Genomic DNA, 20,865 nt, shown 5'->3' on the forward strand with positions numbered 1-20,865 from the left:
GGAGTGTACGATCTAATTAGCTGAATATTCCCATGTACTTTAGACTCAAATGCATGTACGATAGTGTGGTAGGCATGACACCCCTTCCAGCTGCTACTGCACTCCTTTGGGTTTCAGTGGGAACTAAATCAGGCTTGTGGAAGTTGAGATAGTGGCAGATGTGAAATGTCTTGAAGGAGGATGAGCATCCTGACAGTTTGTTACTGACTACTTGATGTTCAGCTACATCGTGTTCGTGAAAGTGGAGTTTTTGTGAAATGCTCTCTCTCCTGCTTGTGCAGTTTCGGTTAAGCTCAGCTCAAACAAGCTCTTACTTGCAACATAATCTTATTTATGTGTTGTTCCTGCTCATGTCCTGACTCTTAAATATTGTTACTGGAAACCAGTAATACTCAGACCTCAGTGGTTCAGGAGCCAAATTAGTGATGAGCATTACGCAAAAGAGTTTCATTTGTTTGTTTCATTTACTATAGTACTATATATGCACATTTAAACAGTATGACAGGAACTATTACGTTTATTATATATATTATTCTCACAGCAAAATGACTGAGGAAGTGTAATAATTTTATCAACTACATTTGGTTAATAACATAGTAAAAACATCCTTACTGGTAAGTAACTTAGATTGTGTGATTTAATTATCAACCAATGTGTTAATATCATGTACTGCAAAGAGCCACTTGAGTATCACTGCTCTAAACACAACATGCAGCAAAATCTAGAATGCAGTAAAATGGCTTCTAAGACAATTCAGTGCAGATCAGTAATGTTTCAAAAACAGCATCCCAACTCACATCTTGATTCATTTGGAACAATGGTTCTCTAGACACCGCTGCAGATTTATTAGTCAGGATGTGCTACTTAAGGTCAGGGTGCACGTGCTCCCTCTTTGTGCCATCTTGTGGATTTCAGCAGAAACCATTGCCTAAATTACGATATTTTAGCAGAGATTTTGGTTATATACCCTCTTTCTACAGCAAGTAGCCTGAGAGTAATAATTACTGCTGCTGCTGTGCCTGGGGATAATGCAACGGTCATCATAGGCCTGACTCCGTGGGTGCTCTGGGGCTGGAACATCCACAGGGAAAAAAAAATCTAGTGGGTGCCGAGCACCCGCTAGCCACAGCTGTTCAGTGGCGCCACTGATCAGCTGTTTGGCGGCTCCCCCAATCAGCTGATTGATAGGCATTGCCGCCAAACAGCTGATTGATAGGCAGCTCAGAGACAGGCTTGGGGGAGGACAGGACCTTGGGGAGGGATCGGAGGGGGGGCAGGAAGAGGTGGAGTGAAGGTAGGGCCTTGAGGGAAGGGGTGCCGTGGAGACGGGGCCTTGGGGCAGAGCAGGAGTGGAGCACCGCTGGGGAAAAATAGAAGTCGGCGTCTATGGCAGCCATTACGCATTCAGAAGTAGCTCAAACAGAGTCTTGCACATGAGAACACAGGGGGTCCTTAACCCATCTTAAATTCTGATTACCCATTCTGACAGCTCACGAAACTAGTCTTATTGACTTCAGTAGGACTTCTTGCATAAGAGCTAGCCACAGGGAGACAGGGCAGCAGAACAGGGCTCTACACTGCCATGTGATCTTTAACTCCCACCTGACGCATAATGCTTAACTTACCAGGCACCACCTATGGCAGCATCTAAAAATGAGTAGGATGTCATGGGCTTTTGCTGAGGCCTCGCAGCTGGGCTTCTTCCTGGTGTGAGTCATGTTTTAACAGTTTGTCTTGTGGACACCTCCCTTCCTTTTATGATTGCACAGGCCACTTCCCTTCCTATCTGCCATCTCTTGGGTCTTTCTATTTCACTAAACCCTGCATATGGTGGAAGGAGAAGAAAGAGAAAGGAAAAGCATTGTGCGGTACACCAAGGGTAAGCGTGGCTGCTGACCTCCTGGAGACTGCCCTCGGTTCATGTGAATATGCAGTTTATGAAGCCCTTTGGGATGAAATGATTTATGCTGATGGTCTTTGTTAACGTGTAGTTAACTTAAATAACTGAGGAATGGAAGGGAGAGAAAAAGTCTTTGAATGTTTGATGCTTCCTTGCTCCTTACATTAAGGTGTGAGGTAGCTCGCAGACTGCATTTCTGAGACCTCTAACAAGTCTTCCACGTAATGCCAGCTATTTGTAAGGTAAAAAGACAAACAAGCCAGCACCTTTTAAAAAACAAACCACAAACTCTTTCAGGCCTCCTTTACCCATCGTGGAAAAGAGAGAGAGAGAAAAAAAAAAGAGAGAGAGAGAAAGACAAACCTAATGTGTTTTCTTAAAAACCAACATTGCAGTCCATCTGCCTCTTTATGGAATGCAGGGTGGGCAGAATGTCTGCGCCCTCCCTCGGGCCAGCACGCTGGCATGCTGCTGCCTTCTGAACAAGCTGCTAGTGCCAGAGAAACCCTGCAAAGAAGGAATGATAATAATTGAGCCTTGTGGTCACAAGCCTATGTGTTGCTGTTGCAAGGCTGTCATGGGATAAATATGGGGGAAGCCTGCAGGCACTGCCAATGGTACAAATCGTGCCTGTGAAAGTGGAAAACATTTGAGAAGCCTTTGGAAACTTTACTTTTTCAGCTAAAACAGAGAGAAAAGGGATTGTCTCTCCGAGCTTTAAAATGTTTTCTAAGTCACTGTAAACAGCTTCTTACCACACTATGCTGTACTGGGCTAATAAGCCCTACAGCTGGAAACCAAGGGCTGGTGCACTTTCCAAGGGCAAATACAGAGGATATACACAAAGCACTGCATTCCACAGAAATTTACTTCTGTTTAATTTTTAAAGTGGTTTTTTTTCTGTGTGTCTTGTATGTTAGGCCTTATATACTGTAACAGGGCATAGCGGGGCCTCCCTTGGTCCTGCCTCTGCTCTGCTCCAAAAAACCACTCAGAGACCTTCTGGCTCAGCAATCACCGGTGCAGTTTATTTACAGTGTGCAATCCCACCACCTTCTCACTATATACAGCGTGGGGGCTTCTCAGTCTGTACAGGAAGGAAGAGCTTCCGCTCTCTGGTTTCCCCCTTTCAGTCCACCTCCCTAGCTTCCTTCCTCTGAGGCTTTTGTGCAGCCCCAGGCTAATTAGGCTGGCAGCTGTTTCCCCTTTGTCAAGCAGGTGCAGGTTTCTCCAGGCAACTCCAATCTACCTCCCTTAATTGGAGCTGGCATGACAGAGGCTGGCTCAGCAGTTCGTGCCCAGCACCCTGTCACATATACCCACAAGTTGTACCACTTTACACCAGTACAACCCCATACTGTAGGTGCAGTTATACCGATAAAGAGGTGCTTGTACGGATATAGCTTACTCCTGTACAGAAAGGGAAAAAACTATACCAGTATAAGGTGCATTTATATCGGTATACTGTATTTACACTGCAGTTTTTACTGGCATACTTACACTGGTTAAAAAAATCACACCCGTAACTGACACAGCTATGCCATTACCATTTTTTTAAGTGTAGACCAGGCCTTAGAAATATCAGAAATCTGGTGTTCCATGGAAGACTTGTTGGAGGCCTAAAAAATGGGGACTTTGAATTTTATCAGGCCTTGATCCATCAAAGCACAAGTTTAATTTTAAGCATGTGAATAGTCCCACTGAAGTCTTTGAGTTGGAGCAGACTTAACTGAAGACTCATGTTAAGAGGCTTAAGTGGGGCATAGGATCTTCTGCAGGCCCTTCACCTGGGGCAAACTTCACTTTAAATCCCTCTGACCCAATTCCTGATTCACAACGGGAAGGCAAAACATCCTCCCTCCAATGTTACAGTAGAAGTACCGCAGAGGAGGGGTCTAACTTGAAGCAGGAGTAGGCCATGGATTTAAGTGGGACTACTCACGTGAGCCAAGTAAAGCACCTTGGTAAGTGTTTGCAGGACTGGGGATGTATTTGGTAAATTATGCTAAAAATGCATGGAATGTCCAAAACATTTCAGTCACTCACCTTTCATACTAAACTTTGGTTTTCAAGGGACGCTGTCAATTCAAAACTCATACTTTACATTCTTATGTTATTAAAAACACCCCAGAAACCCTCAGGGAATTTTGTTTTCAACCCCTCTTTTTCTTTCTCAGCCTCACCCTGTGTTTTCACTGGTAACTGCAAGGCAGGGGAAGTCTGACACTTCCTAGTCCTTGTTGCTCCCAGGCACTAGCATGCTGATGCACTGCTCTGGAACAGGATGTGAAGAGAGCAACTCTTCCTATCAGGGTATTAGTTAGAGGTGAATGGGAGTAAATGTATTGTTAGTCTCCCACCCCCAACACCTACAGATAGAGGAAGGCCCCTAGCTGCCTCAGACATATTGTCTTTTGGCAGATCTCAAGCCTGAGGTCGTCCTTACCCTATGTGGCTTCCACGACAGCAATGCCCCTAGCCCAGGTGGGTGTAGCTAGTGCACTCTTGATGTGTCAAGAGCATTGTGTGATCCTAGACTGGTGTTTTCAAGGGTCTTCAAAACAATGGTCTGGAATGCCCCCCTTCCCAAGTCCAAATATTTCAGAGCAAAATAAAAATATAGGCAGGTAGATAGCTTGGGGCTAGAATCAAATCAATGAGAGTTTTGCCATTGATTTCATAGGGGTCAGGATTTAATTCAGACTGCTTAGAATTCTTTTAACAACTATTTAACTCAAGCTCCTACTTGGGAGTGAAACTCTATTTGGGCCTAATCCTACAAACACTTAGACCTTGTCTATACAGGAAAATTGTACCAATTTAACTAAATCAGTTTAGAAATGGATTTAGTTCAATCAGTGCAAGCCCCTTGTGTAGACACTCTTATTTTGGGCTAAGGGTGAATACCTTAGTATTTCCTTGGTAAGGAATTCACTTAATAGGAAATAGGCACCCAGATCTTTTAGGTAGCTTTGCAAATCTGAGCTGTAGGCCCCAATTGTGCAATTCATTAGGGGTGCTTGCCATGTGGGTGCACGTGCCTGGAGAATAGTAGGAGCTAATTGTCAGTGGGACCAGAAGAATTTGCAAAAAGAAAAGGAGTACTTGTGGCACCTTAGAGACTAACCAATTTATCTGAGCATAAGCTTTCGTGAGCTACAGCTCACTTCATCGGACACATGCTGTAGCTCACGAAAGCTTATGCTCAAATAAATTGATGCATAAAGTGGAAAATACAGTGAGGAGATTTATATACACACAGACCATGAAAAAATACACATTGTAAGGAGAGTGATCACTTAAGATGAGCTATTACCAAAAGGGGGGTGGGGGGGGAAAGAAAACCTTTTGAAGTGATAATCAAGGTGGGCCATTTCCAGCACATTTCCAGGAGTTAACAAGAACCTCTGAGGAACAGGGGGGGAAGAATAAACAAGGGGAAATAGTTTTACTTAGTGTAATGACTCAACCACTCCCAGTCTCTATTCAAGCCTAAGTTAATTGTATCCAATTATAATTGAGTCATTATACTAAGTAAGGTTTCAGATTTCAGAGTAGCAGCCGTGTTAGTCTGTATTCGCAAAAGAAAAGGAGGACTTGTGGCACCTTAGAGACTAACCAATTTATTTGAGCATAAGCTTTCGTGAGCTACAGCATGCATCCGATGAAGTGAGCTGTAGCTCACGAAAGCTTATGCTCAAATAAATTGGTTAGTCTCTAAGGTGCCACAAGTCCTCCTTTTCTTTTAAGGTTTCAGAGTAGCAGCCATGTTGGGCTGCATTCGCAAAAGAAAAGGAGTACTTGTGGCACCTTAGAGACCAACCAGTTTATTTGAGCATAAGCTGAATGAAGTGAGCTGTAACTGTAGCTCACGAAGCTTATGCTCAAATAAATTGGTTAGTCTCTAAGGTGCCACAAGTACTCCTGTTCTTTTTGCGAATACAGACTAACACGGCTGCTACTCTGAAACCAGAAGAATTTGGATTGTCAGGTCCTTTGTGGAAGACTTCTCCCCTGCTCTCCCGCCCCTGGCCTCTTTAGCTGAGGGATGAGAAAGTTGTAACAGGTCTCTGAAGACAAGACTTTATTTCCTGACATTTCTAAGGCTAAAAAGAAGCAGAAAAAAAAAAGATAGTTGAAAAAATCAAGGTTTCTTTGTACACTATCAAGAAGCAACACCACCAAGAAGAAAGAAAGAGAAGAGTGTTTTCTTTGCATATCACCTTGAAAGTCTTTAGTAAATGGCAGCCTTTTAATCATTGTTAGATATTATCCAGGCTGCACTCAAGAAATGAAAAATTTGAAGGAAGATTAAAAAAAAGTGAGATTTTAAATGTCTCTTCATGAAACAGAGCAAAATATTTCATCAGTAGAGGGACAGAACAGCGTAAACATTGCCTTAAAGTTAATCCATAAGGCACGTGTATATCCCTGCTAATTAGTCTTGTGGCAGGTCTATGTGTCTTCATCTCTCCTCCAGCCATAAGTGACGAGTAAGATACGGTACAAATCTGAGACGCCTCCACGCACTAAGTGCATAAATCTTGGAGCAGGTCTGGGACTGCCAAGCTCCACCGTGCGGAGCTTGGGCGTCGTCTGTGACCTCCCTCAGAAATAGAACTTGCAGCAAGTCTAGAACCCCCTCAGCCATGCTGCTATTTTTCGTGCACTAGCTAGAGTAGACCTAGCATGTGGCCATCTACCTGTGCTTGGAAGCAGCCTCCAGTCCCAGCTATGGCACAGCTCCATGCCAGTAAGCCTTCGGACTGGTCGGTCAACCTGGAAGGAGAAACTGGAAGCACTGCCTTAACATTAATCATTAAACGAAGCTGATTCCCTTCTGTGCGTCCTCCTGATTGCTGCCACTTGTTATCGCAGGCAGTGGCATGGCCTCTGTGACCCTACTGTAGGCAAATGGCTCTGTGAGGCGTTGGGTAACTTGGTTTAGAAAAGCTTTCTCATGAGATGTGATTAAATTCAACCAGTATTATGCAATCTGGCTACCTTTTTTCAACCACACTGACTCGAACACCTTAGTGGCCAAACCACCTGATTTAATATTATTTGTACCTTATTGACCCCCTGTGTTATGCTGAAGTTTATTTTGTTTTCCCTGATAGCTATTCATTTTTTCCACTGGTACTTGATTACAAGCAATCTCTTGCTTACGTTCAGTCACTGTATCTTTACAACACTTCACCCTAGTTCTTTTTCTTCTTTACTTGTGACTTTCTTTAATAGAAGTATTTTCAAAAAGTTTGTAGTTCCAAAATGAGGGCATCTCCTCCTTGCAAATGAGTGGCAGGTCTATGACCTACCTCGCCATCTTTTCCCCCCCATGCTGTAACTCAATGCTTGAGACTCAGAGCAGGCCTGTGACCCCTCCACAATTCTCTCGCAGGGAGAGAGAGCTGGGGCAGGTCTGTGGTTTTTCCCATCCCAGCCTTTATTATTTATTAGTATTAATGTTTATTATAGTCGTGCCTAGAAGCCAACTGAGACTGGTGCCTCATTGTGCTAGGCGCTGTATAAACAGAATAAGAGTTTATAATCTAAATGGACAAGACACGCAAAAGGTAGAGGAAAGGATATAAAGCCTTATGGGAAAGTTTTGCCAGTTATACCGATAAAGGAGTACTAGCACAACCCCTTATATGGACATCCTTATTCCACTATAAGAGAAGCTTTTTTTTTTTTTTTTTTTCAGTTTAGCTCAAGCCCCTTCCTAAGCTCCAGCAGCTAAAGTAAAAAAGGCCACTCTCATACTGGAATCAGAGTGTCTCTGTGGGAAAGTTATGCAGGTATAGCTACGTCGATTTAAATTCACACCTCAGATTATACTGAATAGTTTTCCTCAGGTAGACAAGGCCCCACGCACACGCAGAATGAACAAGACCGTGGCAAATGCCATGGTAGCGCCACAATGTTTGGTCTGAGTTTGTTGTTTAAATCTTTTTCGTGGCGTTTGTGTAAGGAGAGGATTAGTTAGATGGAAGGACAGGGTGGAGGGTTTGAAACAAATAGCCAACCAGCACAGGGGCAGGATTGGGTTGTGTCCTTGATCCTTTTGCACCCTCAATGATTGAAATTCAGGGCAGGGCTGGATTTAGATAATTTGAGGTTTAGGGAGAGAAAAAGACTCCTCCCATACACATATCTTCTACCTTCCCCTTCTAAACTGAAGCCCTGATTCTGCAAACGTTACTTAAGCAATGTGGGTTGAGCTCAGTGGGGATACTTCACAGGGTAAAATTAAACATGTGCATGAATGGGACTGGGACTCAAGCATGGCCAGAGTGCTTCAGAACATGGGTGGAGATGTTTTATAACTGCGTTCATCTAAACATTTCTGAACATAGAAATTAAAAGATAAGGCCAAATGCTACGCTCTATCCAGCCACGCTTTGGCTGCCACTAGATGGGGAGGATAGCGAATGTGGTGTGAAATCTGGATGTCAGATACACCCAAAGTTCAGGGAGTTTGGACGTAGAGTTCCAGTTCTGGCTTGGGATCCAGGTTTGGTTTTGAACCTCTCCAAAGCAGAAGGCTATTTAGATTGTTTTAGTTCCAAAAGAAAGGTTAGCGCATAGATGGAATAAGAATTAGACAGAAGGGAAAAGGGTTATAAGATCTAATGTAAGGTGAACCCACCCACGCACTCCTTGCAGTGTTCCTTCCATAAATGCTAATGTGACTCATACCGGACCCTGTCCTGTTTGGCTGTGCACAATGCAGGGAGCAGCACTGTGAGGCAGCAGCAAAGAACAGAGAGAGTTTTATTGCACAGTCATGGAGGTTGCAGGCAAATAGTGTCTCTTTCCAGCTACCTTCATCTCTGAACACAATGGACTCTGGCAAATGTCCAAGACAACTAGCTGGCAGGAGTGCAGTGTCCTGCACACTGCCCAGGGGCTGTACTACAAACGTGGTAGTCAGCAGGCAGCACTTCAATGCTCCATGTGCTCAGAGTCCATCCACAGCTGACAACTTGGTGTGATTGCTCTCCATTTAAATCCCTCCTTGTCAGCAACACCACATGGTTGTTGCTCAGTTAATTACCCTCACCAGCTTCATGTGGTCAGTTTTTTCGTAAACCTCCTGCCAACTGCTCCACATGATAAACACCGCTCTTGCTGGAGCTCCGCACAGTTGGTGTCTCAGCTAGACTATGTGGAACTAGAGTGGAAAAGCTGCTTCTTTTTAGACTTCCCCTTTCAGCCAGCTGTTCTTGGCTACTTGTCCCACCCCAGGCCGGGAAGCTGGACTGAACTGGAGCAGCTGGGCAATGAGGGTTTTGCAGGGCTCAGGCAGAGGGGGAAGACCATCAGGGTAGAGGACCCCCTTCTTCTGGCGGCGGGGCATGCTGTGGATGTGGGTATCATCAAAGGGCATGCAGCCGGTCACCATCACATAGAGCACCACGCCCAAGCTCCATATGTCGTACTTCTTGGCGTCGTAGGGAATGCCCAGCAGCACCTCAGGGGAGGCATAGGCACTTGATCCACAGTAGGTGGTGCTCAGATCTGGGTAGCCATGTGCCTCCTTGCCAAAGCCAAAGTCAGTGAGCTTTGCCCGGCGGCCATCAGAGGTGAGCAAGACGTTCTCACACTTGAGGTCCCGGTGCACCAGGTTCCGGTCATGAAGGTAGCGCACGGCACTCACAATCTGTCCAAAGATGTCCCGGGCCTCAGGGACACAAGAAATTCTCCCCAGTCGCTGCACCAGCTGGAGCAGATCAGTGGACGCTGCTTCCATCACGATGTAGAGTTTCCCATTGCAGACCTCGATGAACTCAAAGATCTGTACAATGTGAGGATGCCGGATCAGCCGCAGGATGGAGAGCTCCCGTGGCAGAAACCTGTTTACAAAGTCGGGCGGTGCCCGCTGCCGATCCACCACCTTGATGGCTAGCAGGCCCTTGTACTTGGCTGAGGTGGCCACCCTCACCTTGGAGTAACTGCCCTCACCCAGGGTCTGGCCTAGCTTGTAGCCCAGAGTACTCAGGAGCTTGTCCCCTTGGGACATGGTGCAGGCTCTTTTGGGGGCTGAACTAGACTTCGTTTATACTTTTGGGACTGATGGCTTCAACCCATTGTGCTTGGCACCCGTACACATTCATTCCCATATGTCCATGGGCCGCTTAGCCCCAGACGCATCACTGCACACTGGGTATTGTGAAGTGCCAGTAGTGTCGTAACAAACTGGTAACTGGGCGTGTCATATAACCCCGCTGCTCGCCTGTCCCCCCCTTTGAGAACCCAGGAGTCCCACAGTGCTAAGTTAACAGACTTAAGATCAGATTTCATAGGCTCAGAAAACTAAAATCAGACTTTTTAGTGTATGCTCGTAACCAAGGCATTTTCACCTGCTTTTTAAAAATGTATCTCTAATTTAGAAAGTCTAGGAACAAAAGGTTTCTAACTTAAAGCAACAAATTACATTAAAAACCCACACCTGGGGAGAAACACACACAGAGTCCAGTCCCAGCCGAATGGAGGGGCGAGAAAGAATGAGCATGCTGTCCAGGGCCGCATTTATTGTACAAGTCTATAGCTGCAGTTTGCTACAGAATCCCATAACTCACCCTTAGTCATAGGACTGAGGTCCAGATTGCCATGGAATTACAACACAGGGTCTTGTGTAAAGAGTTAGGGTGATTTTGCTGTTTCCAGTAGTGTTCACACCCTCTTTGGATTGTCTTTAGCATAGATGATTTACCTCTGAGACTCATCAAAATATGCCTGACAAGTAAATATTTTCCTTCGCAATTAACCAGATTGTGCCAAGTCTCCTACGAAAATAATAATCCCAGACACTCTTGCACTCCCTTCACCACTTTGGAAATGACACCAGCTGATCCGGTGCTATACTTTTGGTTTACTCAATGTGGATTATTCTTCAGAATTAAAAGCAGAAACATTTGCAGCAGTCACTTTGCTAAATGCTGCTGCCTCCATCTTTGGTTGTGGTTATGAGAAAGCATTTTTTTTTTAAACGTGGAAACAAATGGCTCATTTCCTCATTCCCTCACCCCTCCTTTCTGCCAGTCATGTTCATGGGGCTCAACCAGCGGCTAGTGTGTGTGTGTCTGTAAAATACAGGCAGCAGATCACCGGCTTGTGCCCCCCACAAGGAGCGAGAGACAGGACGGCTCTGTTGTGTCACTGTCCTCTGGGCGGACCAGGCTTGAATCCACTCCAAAAGGGCGAGGGAAAGACCCAGTAAAAGTACGAACGTTCCAGGTCAGAGGACAAAAGAACCCAGCCCAGCCAATCAGCAACTCGCTCGGAGCACTGGGTCACATTGAGTTCCATTCTGAAGGCTCCGCGTTCCACGGCCGCTTCCATTCCACGCGCCTCCCCCGCTTCCTCAATGAGTGTGTCCCGGAGAGAGGGTCGGGGGAGCCGCGACCGCTGTAGCCCCGAGCGGGCGGCTCGAATTAGGCTAAGGCTCCGTGTGATTGGCTCTGTCCTGTCCCCATTCCCGGTTCTCTTTTTTTCGACCCCCGCGGGGTGAGGGAGATGGGCCCGCCCGCCTGGCTATAAAAGGGCAGGAGCAGGAGCGTCCCCGCTTCGTTTGCGTTGCAGCTGGAGGAGGGGACGGGGGCGTGCTGTGGACGGCGGGTGCCCGCCTGAGCCGGGCGAGCTGGTTGGCACGCAGGGGGCTGGGGCGCGCTTGCCGGCTGCCGAGCTGTTGTAACACACTAGCAGGCGGGGAGAGTGCTGGGGCTCGGTGCTGTGAGAAGGGGGACCAGAAGCCAGGGCTGCCCCCGGCTTTCACCAGTGGGGGCAGCAGCTGCAGCTGACCAGTTTCCGTGCTTGAAAAATCACAGTGCCCAGCCTCATCCCATCGCCTTCACCTTCAAGCTGTAAAAGGCTGCTCCGAGAGCTCCTGCTGTCTGTTAATTCGGGTTGATAGCTGCCCCCCAAGTGTACACACCTTCCCCCCCACCCTGGGCCGGTCACCCTGACTCCCTTTCTCTCCCGAGGGATGCTTTGTCCTGCTCAGTCTGCCCCAGCACCTGTGTCCTCTTCCTGAGCAGCAGCATGAGCATGGCAAACGACACATACCACTTTATACAAGACATAAAACCCGGACTGAAAAACTTAAATGTCGTCTTTATTGTGCTGGAAATCGGTAAGTGGGTCCCTCTGAGCCATGTCTCTTTCCTCCTCCCCTCTTTCCTCTCCTTCCTGGGGTAGGAGAGGGTACATTTGTGCTGGGCTGACTCCCGACACGTGGTCACACGTCCAGGGGGAGCAAGAGCAGCTCCCTTGCAGGGCGGAAGCCTCCTTTACTCCCTTGTTCCTATCTTATTTTAAAATAAGATCTTTCGTTCAGGCAACTAGGTAAGGGAGAGAATCCCATCGTGAAATTAATTTAACTCCATTGATTCTGCACTGGAAATACTTGTCTGTTTATGTTGTATTAAAGATCTTGCTTCTTGATCTTATTAGTATAACGGGTCCATTACACTTGGGGAATAACTCTCTAAAACATCTAAACTATTTTTTTAAATTTTCAGACAGCACGAATTCTTCCAGTTTGTAAGTTTTATTGTTTATTTTAAATTCCCCATACAGGACGAGTTACCAAAACCAAAGATGGACATGAGGTGAGATCCTGTAAAGTAGCAGACAAAACTGGCAGCATCACAATTTCAGTGTGGGATGAAATCGGAAGTCTCATACAGCCAGGGGACATTATTCGATTGACCAAAGGGTATGTATGGGGTGGGGACAGGATACGGCTTAGCTCAGCCTCTCCCCTCACTGTTGGCTATTTAAATAACTTGTTGCTCAATGATCTTGTGGTTAACCATTTCTCTACTTTACAGTGGGGTGGATAAGATCTGAAGGATCAGTGTCTTTACTTTGGAACTGTAATGAATGTGGAAAAATCTTCTCTATTACTAAAGAAAAGGGTTTGAATTCTGAATAGCCTTTGGCTTCCTCTGTGAAAGAAGCAACATGACACAGCTTGCCTATTTTGGACTGCTTCCTTGATGCACTGGCAGCAGCCTGTGATCTATCATCAAATTAAAACCTCAGGATCTCTCCTTGCCTCCCCTCCCCCCAACCCTCAAACCTAACACACAAATTTAATGAGATTTGTAGATCACTCTGTCTGCATCTCAGTCACATGTCTGTATTTCACTAGAAGCTGTTCAGATGAGAATATGGTATTTAAGAGCTTTCCTGTGCTTTTCTTAAGTTTCACATTCTGTTCTGGGGGGATGACAAAGTTTTCTTTATCTGTACATTCAAGATAGAGATGCAGAGAGTGAAATCAAAACCATGTTCTTATTTTAACACTTCTTCTGTAGCACTGTGCTCATAGAGAATGGAGGGGATAATTACCTTTAAGCAACACTGAGAAGGTAGTCTGCTTCACAGTGGATTTAATGGAAATGGCAGGAAAACTGGGAGTAGAAGTTAGTCAGTAAAAAAAAAATTAATTAGTGTTATAAAATACAGTATTTTGTTCATGTGTAATGGCTACAATATAATGGGACACTGCCAGGTTACATATGTTCAAGTTTTACAATATGCTCCCACTGACACTAAATTATGAAACTGAAACAATTTAAAATTATGTTTAACCTCTTATTCTCCACTTGTCTTGTACAATCGCAAGAAACTAGTCACTTTTATTTCTCTTTTTAGTCAAATTCACTTTTATTCTCATTTGGCAGCCCAACACACACAAGTATTTTGGTTTCAAATGTTCAGGGATTGTTTAAAAACACACAAACTTCTTTACTCAATAGTTATAAAAATTGAGAATGTTTCTACAATGGAGTCATTGTTAGTGGCATAATGGTTGATTTTTTTCACGTAATTTCTGTGTTGGGGATGAAAAGAAATGAATATCACCACCAGAATTTCTGCAGTTATTCTTGTTCAGATTTACTTTATAGAAAGGTCAGAAGTAAATCTTCATTATTAGTTATGGACTCAAATGACATCTCTTTAAAATTTTGGGAGTTGACATCCAGTGTGTTTTCAGACTCCTTGAAGATTACAGCTATCTTTGCTAAACTTTACCTAGACTGCCTCAAAAAACTTCTGCCTATACTGTGTAAAACCAAGTTACTAATGTTGGTTGTAACTGTTAATATCATATTTCTTTGTAAATAAATTGTTATAGTTGCCACAGTGTTCTCTGGGGGAGTGAATGGGATGACAGATGGCGAACAAGATAATCTGTATTAATGTAGTCCATACTATGGAAAAACAAGAACCTCTTGCAAGACATAAAGCCATGAAATAGCATCAGTTCTACTTATTTAGGACCAAATTATGTCCTCATTTGCACCAATGCACATTCATGGAAGACAATAGATTTGAATGGCAGGTGCAAAGATCTGACTTTGGCCTTTATTTTACAACATATCCTCTTTCACTTTATACTGGTGTACAAGTTGCATTAAGAACTGTTGACTCTGTCCCAGGATAGTTTTCACTTTTGTATTTAACTCAGGATTAATTGGCATGACATTGCTGTTGCAGTGTATTTAAAATTTTACATGTATGGGGTAATCTGATTCCTTCAGTCTGGTCACTGTTAAAAATAGTCACCCTTAGCTAGGCACTATCTATGTGTATAAAAACTTCCATTTCTTTCTTTCTATGCTGAATTCCAAGTCTAGAGGGATTCCACTGCATTAACAGACATTATCTCATGTGTTCCCTATTGTTTGTTGTTCATGGGCAGGACAATGTAGCAGCTAATATTTCAAAATTCTAAACACTTAAGTTTCTGTATTCAGACTGGTGTTTTATGGCCAACCCTTCTCATTTTATGAACTGAAACTGAAAACTTGTGCCAATGGAAAAACCCTGTGGTGTTGGAAATTCTGTGAAGTTGTTAATCCTTCAGTGCTTGGGTTTTTCTCCTGTATATTGTATATGTGAGATTGATATCCCTTTAGCTTACGTAGCACTTCTTTTCCTTCATGTTATAAGACAAAACTGCCCAGCCATGGAATTCAGCATAAAAGAAATCTTGTTCCAAGCAAAAGGGGAAATGTTAAGTGCAAGGCCACTGATATTACACCTTATTTAGAGATGGTTGAATACTATGTTTGAGGGAATAGGGCACTTACATTTTTTAATTGAGATTTTATTTTGTGTGCTGCATTCAGGAGGAAATGATATTTTTCAATTTTATTATATTTGTACTATGTCCCACGGCTGAGACTGGGGTCCCACGGTGCTAAGCGCTGTGCGTGGAATGACAATTCCTGTACCAAAGCGTGTTCAGTCTAACTAGATCAGACAAAGGGTGGGCGGAAGAATTATTATCCATATTTTATCGCTGGGGAGGTAAAAGCACAGCGAGATGAGGTAACTTGGTCACAGTCACAAAGGACAGCTATGGCAGGGCTGGGGATGGAACCAGTCCAAGTCTGGTGTTTTAGCAAGAAGACCATCCGTCCCCTTTTGTTAGGGTTCTTCCTCTGTTTATTTGTGGCTCTCTTTTGCCAGCCTTGTAACGTTTCTATCATGTAGGTTCAGTACAACTGAACTGCTTGTCTTTATTTCTATATAACTTATTTTCAATCCCTGAAGTCAAATGCTACTATAAATGGCCAAGTTGGACAAAGGTACCCTCATGCTATCTCCAAGTGTGTATTTCCACATACTGAAAAAGATTGCATTTTATTTCTGCGTATCACTTGATTCTCAAGGGTAAATATATATTTTGCTGCTACCTACTACATCTGATAACTCTTAGACTAAAAATTAAGCAGTTTTTCTTCTTGACCCATTGAATGTTGTCTAACACATTCATTGTGCCTTGTTTTCTGCAATGGAACGGAGGCAAATCCACTCTGGTTCCCCTCTTGCAGAATTAACACTCCAGTATTCGCGCTGCAGAAGTAACACTGTGTATGTCAGTCAGTTGGCGGGGCTGCAAGGTGATGTGGACGGTGGTCCTGGCAAAATGTCTGCCTTCTGCCTGACAGGAAGGATGGCGCTTGGCTAGCAGAAAGGCCTGTCCAAAGTGGTATAGCTGTGACAGACTTGATGCTAGTCTGATGTGGCTGTTAGCCTGTTTTGAAGATCCAAACAAATTAATGGGGCTTCCAACAGCTGTTTGTAGAAGCAGAAAATACATGAGTAACTAGAAACTTCTGGAGTAAAATAATCTTAGGGAATCTGAGAATTTTAGTCTGGGAATTCTAGCCACTCTATTTCTGCTGGTACAGAACAGGACAGGTCTAGTTCTTCAAAATCTCTTTCAATGTTAATGTTCTGTATTGGTTAGCAGAGAACATTCTGCTGATCATTTTCTAGTGTTTTACACGTTATTGGTACTCTTTTGGCTAGGTATGCGTCTCTGTGGAAAGGATGTCTGACGCTTTACACAGGAAGAGGAGGCGAGCTACAGAAAATTGGGGAGTAAGTATCACGCTTTGTACGCATCTGTTGTACGTGGTCAAGCGTTGTCCTTGACAGTGGGTTGTGGGAAGTGTAAACCAGTGTGGGTCTTATTAGGAGGATTTGATGGGGGAAAAAAAAAAGCAAAATGGAGATTTAGTGCTGTTACCAGTCTTCACTCTAACAGAGGCCAATAGGTTGCTTGCTCCTGTCAGTGGTTATATGGTTGGTTGTGGCAAAGAGCAGTAGGCCATGGGCCTGTTTCACTGGAGTGTGCTCAGAAGGGAGGGTATCTACTGGTCTTTGGCCGCCATTCTCTGTAGGTACAATCTGCCAACGGTTTTACAGAACAGACAAGTTCCTGGTATAAAACTTCTCTTCTTGGGTTAGCACACTCGTGTTCAAGGACTTGCAGCATTGAAAACGTGGAATTTTCTGTTTATCCACAGGCTAGGTACAGTGCAGGCAGCTGCAATGCGAGCTTACACACACTGCAGTGATCATGAGTTCCACCCTGTTGCGCAAAAGGGATCATCCTCTCAGCCTGCCTCCCTGCTGTCCTGTGGGTCGTAAGGATAGGAGTACAGTGTGTAAAATGAGCTAGGCAATTATTAATTCTGCTCTGCTCTCTTAGCTCACTTTGAATAATCTGTTTGTTTTGAGGCCTTATTTTAAGTCCTGTGTCAAATTGATCACAGGATGAGAAACATGATGGTGAAGAAAGATTAAGAGAATTTGAGACAGGAGCAAACATCATTCTCTTAGACTGTTACAGGTTGCTGTAAAGAAGCAAGAGATCAGCTATTCCTTATTCAACAAGAACAAATACAAGTGACAAGCTTAAGATGCAGCCAGAAAAATACTTGATGAAGGACCTATTTCTTTTTGATTAGGCGAATGATTCTGAAATGTCCCCACTAGAGAGGGTTTACTTGTGTTATCAAAACATCTCGGAGCTCAAGTCGTTGCCCAGGGCCCCATTATGCTAGGTGCTGTACAAACATAGAATAAAAAGGCAGCCACTGCCCCCAACACCTTAGAGGTTTGAGGACTTGACGCCCCATCTACTGGATGGTTCAAGAATAACAAAGTCCAGCTAGGTGCGATGCAAAGGAATACACTGGAGAGTCCCTTTCAGGCCAAATGATTCGGCCCCCTCTGTACAACTTTTGAACGGGTGTTGCTCTATAACAGGCCTGGATTAAGGTGAAATCCTTATGTTGACTTTTCTTAATTCTGGCCCACAGCATGGGTCTGGACCAGCTGCCAGTTTGAGTGGTTTTGGACAGCAATTTTACTTCACAGAGTTCTATGATCCCAGTCTCTCCTCTTCCTCCCCACCCCCTATTTACATGCCGTAGTCAATAGGTCTATTCCCTCACTCGGTGCCACTAAGTGGAAAAGGACGATATGAATTTTAGTATCCCCCTGAAATTCTTGAACTCCTCTTTAATGTTAATATGGTGCTAGGCAGGCATACCAGGTGTTCTGCCTGATTGACTGAAATAACCTGAGTAAGGAAACATGACATCTTAGGCCTTGATCCTTCAAAAGAATCAAACTGTACTGGTCTCTTATGCTTTGGAGGGGCTCCCTTTGTCGGGTTGGAGCCTGGTTTACTTATGTCTTAGTAATGTGGAGGTACTAAGTGTCCATTCCCTTTGGAAAAACTGAAGAACTCTCTCCTAACTCCTTATGAAAAACTGTTCTGTTGCTCTCCTCACGCTCTTGTTTTCTTTTCAGGTTTTGTATGGTATACTCGGAAGTGCCAAACTTCAGTGAGCCCAGCTCAGACCACCTTGGGCAGCACAACAAGCTGGTATGTTAAACTTCCTGGGGTTCTCTTGCATAAAATATTCTTTGATCTGAGTACTTCAGGCTAGTAAGATTTCTGGCTTTTAAAATGGTGCTCAAGGAAGCACATAGAAGAAATAGAGAAAAATGGCAATGATGTGGTAAATAACTGTAGGAGAGTGATGAGGGGATCTCATGTGTATCTGGTACAAAAACATGCGCAACAAATTCAATTCCTTTGTAACACAAAGAAGTTTCTGTGTCTGACCCATATTTTTTCTCTCTATATTTCTCTGAAGGCACAGGGTGAACAGAATAATAGTTCTTCATCAAGTAATTTGGGTACTTATACTTTCGGGCCAGTGGGTAAGTTTTTGTTTTATTTTGTGGAAGTGAAAGAACGAGAAACACTTTAAACTCTTAGATTCATTCTTGTTTTTTCAGTGTTGAGAAACGTAGGGGTTTTACATTCTAGGGGCAAAATGTGGATTTCTGGCATTGAGCTAGGGCCAAATCTTACAAGCACTTTTGCACATTTGAAAGTAACTTTCCTCAAACCAATATTTCCATCATAAATGGGTTCAGGATTGGCCCTATTAGTAATTATTCAGGCAGGACTTTTTGCAGGTGCCTAAGTCACGTAAGAGCACACTTCACACTGACTTTGTTAATGTGACTCATGATCCTAAATCATGTAGGTACTTCTGAAAATTCAACTCCCGGCTTTCAACACACTGCTGCTTATTGAATGTAAAGGGGCAGAACTAAACCAGACATGGTTTTAAATGTGCACTTAATACTTAACCAGAGGTAATTAGTCCTGATCTTGTGCTGCTCCACAGTGAACATTAAGTTGGGTTCAGTATGCGCGTGCTGGGTGGGGTTGGTGGCGTTTGATATGCAGGAGGTCAGACGAGATAATCTGGTGGGCCCTTCTGGCCTTAAACGCCGACTCTATATAGTCACACGTTTCCTGGCGGGTTACTTCCTAAACTGGGAAGAATGGCAGAGACCTGAACTCTTATGCAGTAGGAAGATTAGAGTATAAGGACAGGTGTGTGGCGGCACTGTACTGAAAGCAATTGTGCTTCAATAAGAAAACGTGTCAGAGATCTCGGAGTGGGTGTTAAGCTCACTTGCACCTTTCCCCGGGGGGTTACCTAATGGGTGCACCCAATAATCAAACCCTAGTCGTGTGTATCCAAGAGTTGTTGCTGGCAGCGAATTGTCTGAGCTCAAACTGATACGATCGACAAGACCGGTGACGTTTCTCAGTGACTGTCAGTTTTCTCTTTGGGAGCAGATTTTCACTTCTCTCATCTCACTTCTTTGAGTCCTTTCTGCTCCTTCAAGTATAAAAACTTCTGCTGAGCAAATAAGGGTGGTACTCTGAAGCCAATTTTTGGTTGCCTTAATACCAGGGTGGGGCAAGTCCTCTGTCAGCCTAATTGCTGGGTCGCCACCTACTCATGACCCAGTCATTTTGGGTGGTGGACTGTCCTGATTCCATTGCATTCGCACTTATATTTTGAGACCTGCTTCTTTCCTTGATTCTCATTATCCTTCTTCCGGCTTCTGTGCAATCTTTAATTTTCTCCCCCCCCCCCCCGCCCCCCCAACCCTCCATACTGTTTTTGCCTTCTCAGCCTTCATGTATTTTGTCCCAAGCATTGTACCAGCTGTCACTCCCTACAGCGGCTTCACACAAGACTGTTTTTTCTCTCTCTCTCTCTCTCTCTCTCTCTCTCTCTCTCTGTGTTTGGTGGGATGGGGTGGGATGAGTGCTGTACTGAGTGCTTTCCTTCTGCTCTTTCTGGTGTTACTTCCCTCCGCCCCTCCCTCCAAGAATGCAATGCCACATCATAGCAGCACGAACTGTCTGCAGCCTTCTTGCTTCAGTCATCGCTGCGGAGCTACTGTTGGAAAAAGCTGGCTGTGATTTGGAGTTCTGAGGTCTCCTGACTTTGCTCCCCATTCTAAAGCTCAGTGTTATGTAGTTATGTAGTAGCCATGCAGAATGCGAAGGCTGTTTGCACAGAAGAGCAGTGATTTCAAAGTGTGGAACTTGTGATTAAAATTTTACTGTCTTTTTAGGAAATGGTTTGCAAACGGGACCTGAATCCAGTGGATTCCCATTGGCCTACAATCATGCCCACTCCTATGCAGGCACTGGGAGAGCCAATGGACGAGGACCTGTAAATCCACCAATCCCAGCATCTAATAATATTCAGCCCCTTCTAACCGCAGTAAATAATGGGAGGGACCCACGCAGAGCCTTTAAAAGATGACTGTGCCAAATGTGGTTGTACAACTTGCTTAAACTATACACCCGACTTGAACACTGAATGCACTTTTATTTATGGTTAACTGTGAAAAAGTTTGTCCTTTGTTAGTGTTTTTTTCTTTATGGTCTATGGAGTGAAGTGACTTGCTTTCTTCAAGAAAACGTGGTGAAGCTGCTTACATCTCAGAAATTGGGGGGGTGGGTATTTGAGAGCCCGGGTAAAAGTGTGAATTTAACTGGGGTGAATTTTTAAAAAGTGGGAGCAAATTTTAGTTGGATATTAATTTTGGGGTTTTTTTTGGTTGCTCTGTTTCTTCTGATAGCCATATAGCCTTAAGGGGTCTATCATGTCCAATAGTTCATATATGTGACTTCCGTGAGGGCTAATGGGAATTGTGTGAGTGTACTGAGGGGCTGAGATGCCCTATGCAGTCCTATGATGCCCTACGTTTAAAACGGAAATGACCTGCTAAAGCAATAAGTGCCCCCAAATTGGTCA

General features: G+C 44.3%; 2 protein-coding genes across 2 annotated transcripts; one reads left to right on the top strand and one right to left on the bottom strand.

Annotated features, from left to right (window-relative positions):
- Window positions 1-9,101: 9,101 nt before the first annotated feature.
- Window positions 9,102-9,926, bottom strand: LOC144272397 (testis-specific serine/threonine-protein kinase 6-like). Its single transcript, XM_077830402.1, has one exon. It carries the CDS (start codon window positions 9,924-9,926, stop codon window positions 9,102-9,104), a length of 825 nt encoding a protein of 274 aa, XP_077686528.1.
- Window positions 9,927-11,737: 1,811 nt separating this feature from the next.
- On the top strand, window positions 11,738-20,370 carry NABP1 (nucleic acid binding protein 1). The gene is made up of 6 exons (XM_077830007.1): window positions 11,738-12,038; window positions 12,485-12,623; window positions 16,238-16,309; window positions 18,032-18,107; window positions 18,382-18,448; window positions 20,177-20,370. The coding sequence occupies exons 1-6, from the start codon at window positions 11,948-11,950 to the stop codon at window positions 20,368-20,370; spliced, it is 639 nt and encodes a 212-aa protein (XP_077686133.1). The 5' UTR covers window positions 11,738-11,947.
- The last annotated feature ends 495 nt before the right edge of the window (window positions 20,371-20,865 follow it).

This window comes from Eretmochelys imbricata, chromosome 11 (genome assembly GCF_965152235.1).
Source record: "Eretmochelys imbricata isolate rEreImb1 chromosome 11, rEreImb1.hap1, whole genome shotgun sequence".
Lineage (NCBI taxonomy): Eukaryota > Metazoa > Chordata > Testudines > Cheloniidae > Eretmochelys > Eretmochelys imbricata.